We start from the raw sequence: 11,521 nt of genomic DNA, 5'->3' as shown, positions 1-11,521 counted from the left end.
CTGCACGTGACGTCGTCTGCTGTATCCGCAAGCTGGTCACGTCACATGTCGTACCTTATGACCTCACGGCATTATTTACTGCATGCAATGGGTTCGAGACGTCAGTTGCTCAGCATAGCTGGCTCATGCTATCACGCTTAGAACATCACGCTGCGGCCGAACACCGCCGCTTACTGCATCATCGCATCACATACCGCGCGTCATCAACTCACTAATTCGCATAATGAGCATGATCACATCACTCACCGTACACCATCACGTCACTGACCGCACATTTTCAGCTCGCGACATCACGTATCAGACATCACCTGTCTGTGACATCACTGCTCACCCGCGATGACGTCACTTACTGTACATCATGAGCTCGTGGATGCGGCCCCGCTGCATGCGCTCTGCGGAGCGCAGCTCGTCCGGCGTCGGACACAGCCGGAGCGTGGCGTTGCTGTTGGTGGCGCAGCTGCTCTGCGGGTCCCGCGTGTGCAGCTGCAGCACGTTGGCGGAGCGGATGGCCAGGTGGAAGCAGCGCAGGCAGCCGTTACTCCTGGCGGCCGCGGAGGGCAGAGGTCAGAGCGGGGCGCGGCCCGGCCCTGCTTCCGCAGCGCTCGGTGCGGACTGGCCGGCCGGCTGGGGTTTAGTAGTCACGAAGAGCGGGAATGGCAAACAAGAGGTCATCGTCTAGACCGAACTCGATATTTGCATGATACTGTGGTACCCTTTTACCAACACGCGCTGTTAGTCCAGTAAGACCCGTTGCCGGCATGACTTTTTCGGCACGCTTGGCATTGCAACTACGCCATCGCTGGTGAGGGATGCAGTTTGACTGCATCAGCTGAGGCAACCGTGCAAGCGTTATGCAGACAAAATACCCAAAAACTGATTCCAAACTGGATTCACGTGGGGAATTGTCAATCGTAAAACGGTAGAGGGGGGGGGGGGGGCGAAATGCAACCAACGTAAGTCGCGTAGAAAATCCCTTGATGATGCCTGTTACGATGTACGGACGAGGACGGAGAAAATATAGTCACGACTTACCCATCACGCAGAATTAGGTTGTTGCCAACTCTTCTGTGACACACACCATAAGGCAGAATCCTGTTGATTTCTATCAGTACTTCCGAGTATTGGTTTCGCGCACTTTGCACTGCGTAAGTTCCGTGGTATTCAAATGGAAAGTAGCATTCGCCGAGGCCTGTAACAAAACAGCAGTTACAACAGCGAGCCGGACGAGGACGAGTGGCGGCAGCTGGGCCTGCCTTTTGTGGGCCGCCCAGGACCAGCGGGACCTCATGAGGCATGAATTCGTCGGGTTCGGGCAGCTGGGAAAGGTTGGCGATGAGACACGATCCTTTGCGAAAGGCGGAACGTGGACAAGACTAAAAATGTATCGCAGTCTTCTTATTGTGCTTCTTAAAAATGCATAGAATACGATGCAAAGCAATTTTGCCAGTAGTGAAATGTTACTACAGCTGGAGCCCTGCCTACCACACGGCACACATACTACTACACCTGCAGTTCCACCTACCGCAAAGCACATATATCACTACACCTGCGGCCCTGCCTACCACACGGCACATATATCACTACACCTGCAGCTCGGCCTACCACACAGCACATACAGGGCGCCGCCATGCCGGCGTTCATGGGAGCAGTGACCCTGAACTAGGGCTATGATTTGCATGGCTGAGTTTCGGATAAGCGCTAAATACTGGAGCATTGGCGCCCGCCAGTCCTACGTCAATACCGGCGCCGTCTGCCGCTGCCGCTACGCCAGTGACGGTCAGCGACGTTCGGGTCAGTTGTACCAGAGACTCGCCGTGTCACGGTCACGCGCGGCACCAGCACAGTACACCGCGGCATGGACCCGTGCTCTGCTCGCCGTGTCACGGTCATCCGCGGCACAAGCACGATACACCGCGGCATGGACCCGTCCTCTGCTCGCCGTGTCACAGTTACGCGCGGCACCAGCACGGTACACCGCGACATGGCCCGTCCTCTGCTCGCCGGGCCACTAAGCGGACCTCCCGACCAGCTAGGCCCGAGACGGAGGGGTCACGCAGGTCACGGATCATCGGCTGCACCGCGGCCTTGCCGTCTCGATAAGGGGCCCTCCCGGCCACCTGTCTTACGCCCGCGGCGGCAGCCACATCGCGGCTGTAAACGCTTGCGCGGCGGCGGCGCGGACACCAGGCGGCTCATTAGCTGGTGGCACGCATCATCAGAACAGGATTAGTGGTGGTGTCGCCCTCGCCACAAGCGTTCGCCCGCTTACCAACAGCGTGCGTCACGTCACGCCCACGTCACGTCCATACGGTTGCCGACCGCCGGAAAGGGAAGGGGGGGGGGAGGGGTGCGTCCGCTCGCCCGTCAGCATGATGCAGGTGCTCAGCACGGCCCCGCGGAGTTGTCATCGCGGCCGCCGACCATCTCCGGCCGCTGGACGGGTCATCTTACCGCCAGACGCGCCGACTCGACGTGCGTTCTCGCCACCGGTTCAGTGTTCCGGCGGTGTGCGGAATCGACGCGGTGCGTGATAAGATAAACATGACAAGCATAACAATCAGAGCTTTCCGACAGGTAGGTGTGCTCCTTCGTAAAGGTACGGAGTTTACAGAAATGTCACGATGAGAGCAACATTGTCTAACAAGGTTTGTTTGGGAGCATACGTGTTAGATTCTGATACACTCGATTAAATTTAGCTACAGCTGGTGCACACATCTCGAGAGCCGAGGCCGATTTCGCCGGATCGTCTTTTGAGCTTCCCAAAACACGCTGGGCTGACCATAACCTCAGGTCCCTGGCATGTCAGTAGAAGTGTCGCACCACGGCCGGCCGATCCGGGCCAACGGTACCCTTTGTCCGCCACCTGCCCTCAGAGGCCACCGTAGCGGTCAGCAGGAGACCTGCCCCTCCCCTCCCCTGTCGCCGGGGCGCGCGCCTCCCGCGCCCCCGGCGCCGCACCGTGGCGCCACAATTTGCCGGGCGCCCGCGCCGGCGATGACCGATCAGCGGATGCGGCCCGTTTTTGTTCCGGGCCGACGGCGGCGGCGGCCGACCGGAAGGCCGACCTCTAATGACGCCGCCCCACTGGCCAGCTGGCGGTCGGCGCGAGCCGGGCCGGCGGCGGCGGCGGCGGCGGTGCCGCGCGAGGACAGCCCGTCCGTCCGACAGACCGAGCCGTTACAGTCTAACGTGACAGTTTACATCAGCGGCAACCATCACAGCTATTGGACCCTGACTATCGCCATCTGTCACACACCAGTCAATGCCATCAGGTTGTCTGTTTCTGGCCGCCGGAGTCGTTCGTCCAGACCTCGGGGTGGTAATCGTCGCACTAAATTACGAAGTGACTACCAGAAACGATCTAAACAAGTCAGCGAACATTCGCCGTCGCCACCCATCTGACAGCCAGTTCGGAGCATTTCCCGGCCCCGGGCGGTAGCGGATCCCGCAACAGCTCGCCTGACCTGACCAGGACCAAGGGAGGTCACCCGCGCGTGTGCAGCCGCCCCGCGCCGCGGCGTGCCGGGATCGTCTCCGGCCCCGTCCAGCGCACCCCCATCGGAGCCGGGCCGGCCTCCATGGGAGTGCTGTATCAAACCTACGGGCTGGCGACCGCCGCCACCGGGCGGACATCATCATTGTTCAGCCGCACCAGCGCGGTAATGAGCCGGAGATTACAGTCCTTCGCGACCGAACAATGGCTGGCCCGTACATATCGGCGGCCACTGATTCAATCGTCAGGTGGGCGGCCGGCGGCGGCCGGGCCGGCTGCTGCGCCGCGTCCGGTGCCGGGGCGCGACCGGTGACGGCCCGACCGCGTCAGGTGGCAACGGGCCCGGCGCCCGGCACGCTCACGGGCCCTCGCTCACCGGCCGGTGTCGCCGCGGTGCGGGTGCGTGCTGCTCCCTCGCCCAGCCGGCCAGAGCCCACGGCGGGGAACTCGAACTGTTGTGGCCAGGGCGTGTATGTGCGCTAAACGTGAGGTTGTGTATGTGTGAGGTTGCGGGGGTCTATTCGGGCAGATTTCACAGATCTATGTATTTCTATTCAATTAAAGGGACGCGGCTTTAAGTGCGTCCTAACATCAATATGGTATTAAATGTTATCAAGCGTTTTTACTGCAATACCGTCCTGGACAGAGAACACGCGATAAAAACCGTTATCTTCTCATACCCTTGAAGCCAAGCTCGCAGGCATATTCAATCTCGGACTAAACTTTCAGTAGCAAAAAGAGGATATGGTGTTGATGAAGCCATTTCCAGCCAAACAAGGTTAAAACACGCCGGTGCAGATTTCGCCCCCAAACTTCGTGCAGATTATCCACCCGGCGGACAGCAGGGGTGTCGGGTGTTGAATAACACCTAGGGGCTTCCTTCGCCAGCACGTTTTGAAACGTTACTCTCTGCTGGTCAAGCAGACATCCGTAAGTCCACAAAAAGTCCCCCGGCGTTGAGGAAGCCTAACGGGCAACGGTCGCGTTGCTCATGGCCCCAGTCATTCGCGACCACCCTTTTACCACAGGAGGTCCGCTATTTCTAAAGCCTTCGCCGCCCGTCAATTCCATTGCAGTGCCGCAGAAGATGACACACGGTGTAATTCCTGACAGCCAGCCAATATTAACTTGAGTACAAACAGATTCGGCCCAACTGAAGTCCAAACCAACTACATGGTCTTGGATCTCGAAATACTCGGAAAATGCCCGGCCGGACTGGCTGATGGTCATGCCGTCCCGTCTGTTGGGTCAGTCGGTAAGACATCGAGACCTGCTGGATCGCTGGGCGGACACAGAGCCTGCCCTGCCAGCCGCTGCGGACCGGCGCGCGCAGCGCTCCGTCCACTGCTGGGGCCGAGCCGTGGCCGTCATCTGACCGAAGCCTGAACTCTGGCGGCCCCGGCGCCCGTCCATTACGGCCCAATGGCCTGACAGATTGGACGTCGGCTGAAATGGACGCCAGGCGCGACCAGACCACGCTCCGGCGAATCTTGGCCGCCGCCGGAGGCACCGACGGGACAAACGTCCGCATCACCAGAGGCTGAGGCCCGCACGACGAGGCTGAGGCCCGCATCATCAGGGGTTCATATGACGAGGCTGAGGCCCGCATCACCAGAGGCTCGCGCGACGAGGCTGAGGCCCGCATCATCAGGGGTTCATATGACGAGGCTGAGGCCCGCATCACCAGAGGTTCACACGACGAGGCTGAGGCCCGCATCACCAGAGGTTCACACGACGAGGCTGAGGCCCGCATCACCAGAGGTTCACACGACGAGGCTGAGGCCCGCATCACCAGAGGTTCACACGACGAGGCTGAGGCCCGCATCACCAGAGGTTCACACGACGAGGCTGAGGCCCGCATCGCCAGAGGTTCACACGACGAGGCTGAGGCCCGCATCGCCAGAGGTTCATATGACGATGCTAGGGCTCGGATCATCAGAGGTTTGCATGACAAGGCTTGACAAGGCTGAGGGTCGGATCACCAGAGGTTCACACGACGAGGCCGAAGTCCGCATCACTAGGGGTTCGCATGACGAGACTAAGGTTCACACCACCAAAAATTCACACGATGCTGAGTCACACCATCAGAATTTCTCGCAGCGTGGCTGAGTTCCGCACCAGAAATTTACGCAGAGAGACTAAAGCTCGCATCGCAAGAGATTCCCACTGGGTGGTTGAGTTACGCATCATCAGAGTTTTACGAAGCGTAGCCGCGTTCCACATCATCGGAACTTCACACGGCGACACTAAAGCTGACACCGCAAGAGAATCCTTCGTCGAGGGTGCACATCGCCAGAGGTTCACGCCGGTTATGCAATCCTACCATGAGAGGTTTGCGTGGCGGATCTATTGTTATTTTCTAATTTGTGGTGAGACATTGAGACCGTCGGCTGAGGGGACTATATAAGCACTCAGGTTTAAGGGTGTAGGGCCCTGACTTTTCTGTCACATTCTGCTGGGGGTGTCTCGTGGCGAGTGAGTTCGTTTTGTTCCAGGCGTTGCCACATCGCATCGTTCTAATTTTACATCTGTCCCAAGTCGGGTGCAGGGCTTGTGGCCGTGAGTTTCATTTATAGAAACTTGGGGAAATATCAACGTCCAGCTGCTGACCTGGTCGGTTAAGCGGGGTTGTCGCGGTTCTGCTATACGGAAACCTTTGGGGGAAAAATCTATGGTGGCGTGGTTCACATGTAAATCTGAATTTTATCTTGGACACGTACAATTGGCCACAAACAAGCGAGTTACGTTTAGATGCATGCTTACAGATGTTTTTTTTCTTCAAAACATGAATTTGAATATTCACAGAAATCTGAAAGGGAGTATTCCACACTTAAATGGGGTTTTGAAATGAAATAGTCATCTTGAAGACCTTTCGGTGCTGTTAACAACACTGCCCTTCTTAATACCTAAGCCTGTCTAGTTTCTGAGCTACACGCCCGCAAAAATGGGGAGATTATTTCGGGGAGAGTATTTCAAGTCACCTTGACATTGTTGATCTCATAATAACGTCATTGAAATCGTGCCATTCCATAAGCCATGCGTCGATCAAGGCCAAACAAAATATAATGATCGAGGCATCCATAGCTGGCGTCCGTGAGCACGGTTTTCAAATACAACGGCCGTCAATAGGCTTTCAACCAATGTTGTGCAAAGTGATGACGTGATCAAACCATGACGAAGTGAAGAGCACATTTACTAAACAGAGAATTGTGCTATCTAGGGCAGTCTTCTCCACTTAAAAATGGTACCAATAGTTATAAATGAGCTTGTTTCATCATATATGATGCTTGCTTTAATGTCCTCAAGTGTGAAACATTCTCTTTAAAGACAAATTCACACGCTAATAAAGCAATCCAGTGCGGCCAGACTTCCTAGTGGCCAGCGGTTCGCGAAGCGCATCTCGAAGCTGTTGCGAAATGCAAGGGAAATGCATGCGGCTAGGTCTGAAGACGCCGATTCAATACCATCAAACAGTGTAGATCTTTTGGCGCCTCCAGAGTGACCGCGCGTGAGCAGCGACAACTCACATAACCCTACGCTGGGGTGCAAACGATCCATATAAGGGCGGGAGAGGGCTACAATTTCCTGGCCTGTTCTGCACAAGCGGCGGACATGGCCCAACTATATCCGCAGCAATTCGTGTCTTCACTGAAGCTGCTGAATTACTTGATTCAGGGCTTGCCTGCCCAGAGACGTCAAGAGCCTAGCCTGGACCGCACCTAGATTGGTGACGGACTGAACGGGGCACAACTTGGAAATGTGCAGGCAAACTGAAACCTAATGGAATGGAAACCAGCAGGATGCTGAAGTCGGTGATCTCCTAGTACGACTGGAGTATGTATCACACGAGAGGATGGAAGGCTCTTACTTCCTGCCGTAGGAATGTGTTTGCCAGCTATTCTGCTACGAGATAAACGTCGGCCATTATCCAGATTCTTTAGAACATTGATCTGCAACTGCAACGACCAACGGCGGGACACTAAACCCTGAAAAAGGTGGCGCGGTGGAATCGTGACGTCTGGTGCATGGAGCGTCATTTCGCAAGACACGTCAAGGGGGATTAAGCATGGCAACATAACTGAACCTACTCGCAAAATACGCACCAAAGAACTTCTCCTATCTATCTCCTATCTCTTATCTATATCCTATATATCTCCTATCTCGAGCACTTTCTTATGTAATTAAGAGGTGCCAAATCCCAGCTGAATAGAAGGCTGCACTCCTGGTCTGGTGGCCTGGTGTTCTGCCAAGCGCGAGTTGTACCTAATACCTACTGATCGATCGAATGCACCGACCAAGATAAATTAATTCAGGGGCTAATTTCCTCCAGCCCCGGCGGATCACACATCAGCGCATACTTCACGCTCGCAGTTTTTATCTGATTGGGTCATTAGTATTCAGCATACAGAGCGGGGTCAGGAAATTTCGCAGGGCGAGCGCTGAAGCCCCGGCTGGTCAATGACGCCCTGCGCGCCATTGAAGCGCGCCCTGCAACACAGCGCGAAGCAGGAAACAGGTCCCGTTCTAAATGGGCCTGCAAAACGTCAGCCCGGGTGTGTCATCTGGCGGTATGTGGCCCAGTTGTGGAGCCCACGGTCCCACGGTCACCACGAACTACGTATCAAACCCGGGCTTTCAGGCTCGGCATTCTATTTTGATGGCCATTTTGCGATTTAGAAGCCTTTCGGGTGTTTCAATCTGCCAAAAGTGCTGATGGCTCCAGAACCAGGGCCTCCCGCCACCTCCAGGGGTGGGGACATGACCCAAAATCTACCACCTTGGCTACGCTACTGATGAAAGACGAAATGGGGTGGTTCGGTGCCGTGTCTGCGTGGAAGCCAAGGCAACCAGTCCTGGCCTGTGGCGGGGCGCCCAATCCGCCGCAGCGCCAGCGTGAGGCCCGGGGTCGCGTGGTCTACATGCCAGCATGCAAGGCTGGGTCTCATATGGTCGTGCACATTAACGTCAAGGTGCCGCGATGCCAGCTAGGGGCCGGAGGCATCTAGATCCGCTGCCGCCAGCTGCCCATTAGGAGGGCAGCGGGACACGCTACGGTCAATATAATCATCTTCCAAGACGACGGCAGGAGCGACAAGCTGACCCAGTTAACGAGATCAGTCGACGTTTAGAAGACGACTTCTACGACACTTTTGATCGCTTATTCGCGCGCCGCTCTGTCAGGTAAACATCCTTAAGTGATCAGGAGCAACACTACCGGATGCGCGAGCATATCTTCTCGCCTACCCTTAAATTTTAGGGAGACCCCGAAAGCCATGGTAGGTCTAATAATGTGCATGATCGGCGGCAACCATGGGATCAGGAGGTCTGGCCAATGGCCATGAGCAACAACGTAACGCTGTAATGATCAAGAGGAAGCGTCAGCCACGAATGGGTCCAGTCTCGTCGGGAGTGGACGTACTGTAAGAGGTCCCTGCCATGAACGAGCGGGCCCCAATAACACAAGGATCGTATTTGGCTGACAGCCAATATACGGCCGATGCCGTGACCACGGGGAGGCTACAACCTAGCAGAGTAAACGGCTCAGTCATGCACATAAACATAATGGTGTCAATCCCCTGCACAACCAATGTACCCTTGTTTTGACGAAAAGCTGACGTACCATTACTATCCAGAAGGGGACCGGACGGGTCACGAGCAACAGGAGGGACCCGGTACGGCAAGGATCTGGTGCGATGGAGAGCCAAGTACGGTACGGGGCCTGTGTCACGACCGAGGGGAGCCCTAAACATGTCCTGGTCTAGAGGTCCGTGACACAAGAGGAGACCCATCCCCGCCATGTCGAGTGTGGTCCTAGAGCGGTAGGGCAGGAGGCACTCTTCGGACTGCCAAAACACCCCCTTTATAACTAGGAGCAGGCTTCCGTCGCAACTGAAAGAACAACTAATGACAATGGCATTCACGAGGAGGCCATGTCCTGATCGGCAGGAGATGTAGGTCATATCGGGGTCACGGAGGAGACTGACCAGCTTACCTCAAAAAGTTCGCAGCGCCGCCTCCACCCTCTCTTGCGCGAATGCCTCTTTATGAAGATGCCGCAACTCGCACAACGTGCTTCACAAAAATACGATTGCCATGGCGTTTTATATTTGTTAGACTAATATATACACAAGGGCCTCCTTTCACTGGCCGAGACCCCGCTAGCACTAACTATCAATTTTGAGATGAGATCATTTATGATCAGCTGACCCATCGTCACAAGCGGCAAAAGATATCCGAGCGGCAAAAAATATCCAAAATTACTAAACGACTTTGAGCGTCGCTACTCGCGGGCTGTGCTCGGAGAGCGTTCGCACGTGGCTTCAATGATATGCACATGGTTCAGCGCGGTGACTGACTTGCCAGGCTGGATCCTCTCAGCAACTGAAATCGCCTCAAGTGCATCATTGCTACATTCAACAACAGATGGTACGGCAACGGTAATGATAGGCAAATGATACAGCGGTTCTGACTAACGGCGGAAGGGCGATCGTTGAGGCTGTTAGCAGCGTGCACTCGTCTTTCCCACGCTGCTTTATCGGGTAATTGGGCAGCGGTGACTCATCTAAGGAAATCGCACTTTGGGTCTGACTATGTAAATCGCTATGTAAATCAATTGCTGCTATGCGGCTTTGCTTGCTCCCCCTCCCCCCTCCCCCCAATCAGGGACCAGATTTGAGCAATGCTTGCCTCGGTTGGGTGGTTGGGGTGGTTGGGGTGGGTGGGGGTGGGTTGGGGGCGGGGGAAGAAACGCTGACGGTAAAATGGGGAGGGGCAGAGCGCAGTTAACATGTTAGACGAGTCCCCGTTGTATGACCTTTGTTCGTTGGTTGACGAGCCTTCACATTGGAAACGGTCGTGACAAACGTCCGAAAAGACATTGGAAACGGTCGTGACATACGTCCGAAAGGACGTTCATCTCGAAATTAAGTATTGCATCTCACCACCGATCAACATGGACATAATGGCACACTTCCATCAGAAGAAGGTACTTGACTTCCGGTAACCCTGGTCCCACCATCACGTGAAGGAATGCGAGACGTTCGTATATATGCGCGACGGGCAGTGGCAGTGAGCTGCAACAGGGCGGTACTCTCAAACGAACGGGAGGCGTGTGAAAAGCAGGTCATGTTGACATAGGCTCAGCATCACCAAGTAATGGGTATGGGGAGCCGTCGCCACCTGTCACCCTCACAGATGAGCAACAAGCTTTTATGATGAAACGAATTAAGCTGAAAACACTCCGGACGGCGGTTACCCGGACGCGATTTACCAGCGATTTAAGGTTAAGAGCGACGTTAAGAGCGAAGGTAAGACGAAGGTTAAGACGACGAACGACGAACGACGAAGGTTAAGAGACCACGAACGACCGACGCATGGCCGGCGTTCGCCAGGCCAGATGAAATGGGCTGGTGAGCTGAACTAACCAGGCCGCAGGAGCGCGAGGAGAGTGATGGCCGCTAGCCACATGCCGTTGCCGTCCACCGCCGGCCGGGCGCCGTCCGTCTGTCCACCCCTACCACGACCCTCTAGACCGGGTCACGCCCCCCTCGAGACCCAGTCCCGTCCTCCTCGAGACTGAGTCACGTCTCTCGAGACAGCGTCACGTTCCTCGAGACAGGGCCACGTCTGCCGGAGACCCTGCCTCGTGCGTTCCTCCGTGTTCACTCTCGCGAGCTCACGGCACGGCAGCCGCCAGCCGTCCGCCACAGACCGCCCGGATCGCTCTCAGTCACAGCCGACACCGCCCCACTCTCCCTCTCCGCACACCACACCGCCGCCTCTCCGCAGCCAGACTGCCCGCCGCCGAGCCGGACCCGGCGGCGCCCGCCCGCTCCGGGCCGGCCGGCCAATCAGCGGCCGAGACGGGAGCGAGCGCGAAGCCCAGCATCGGTCCGTACCCCGCAGCCCCGCAGGAGACACGCAGGCTTTCGGGCTTTCGCGACCTTTGACGCAGCATGAACTGCTGGCTGCATGAGGCTTCGACGGTTTGCGGCCGTTTTGCCAAGTGTGACGTTCGTGAGGACTCAG

The 11,521-nt window shown here is 56.3% G+C and overlaps 1 protein-coding gene across 1 annotated transcript in view; it reads right to left on the bottom strand.

The window, feature by feature from the left end:
• Positions 1-11,273, bottom strand: part of LOC119092271 (uncharacterized) — a 33,480-nt gene extending 22,207 nt beyond the window's left edge. Inside the window, exons 1-3 of the mRNA XM_037215242.1 lie at positions 10,918-11,273; positions 1,033-1,189; positions 351-541 (exon numbers count right to left, since the gene is read on the bottom strand). Coding sequence (XP_037071137.1) covers positions 351-541; positions 1,033-1,189; positions 10,918-10,960 — 391 coding nt within the window. The 5' untranslated portion in view covers positions 10,961-11,273. The remainder of the gene's footprint in view (positions 1-350; positions 542-1,032; positions 1,190-10,917) is intronic.
• Between the last annotated feature and the right edge of the window lie 248 nt (positions 11,274-11,521).

Source organism: Pollicipes pollicipes, unplaced genomic scaffold (genome assembly GCF_011947565.3).
Source record: "Pollicipes pollicipes isolate AB1234 unplaced genomic scaffold, Ppol_2.1 Scaffold_3447;HRSCAF=4054_pilon_pilon_pilon, whole genome shotgun sequence".
NCBI classification, from domain to species: Eukaryota; Metazoa; Arthropoda; class Thecostraca; order Pollicipedomorpha; family Pollicipedidae; genus Pollicipes; species Pollicipes pollicipes.
The sequence above is the reverse complement of the archived record's forward strand: the minus strand, read 5'-3'. Positions and strand labels throughout refer to the sequence as shown.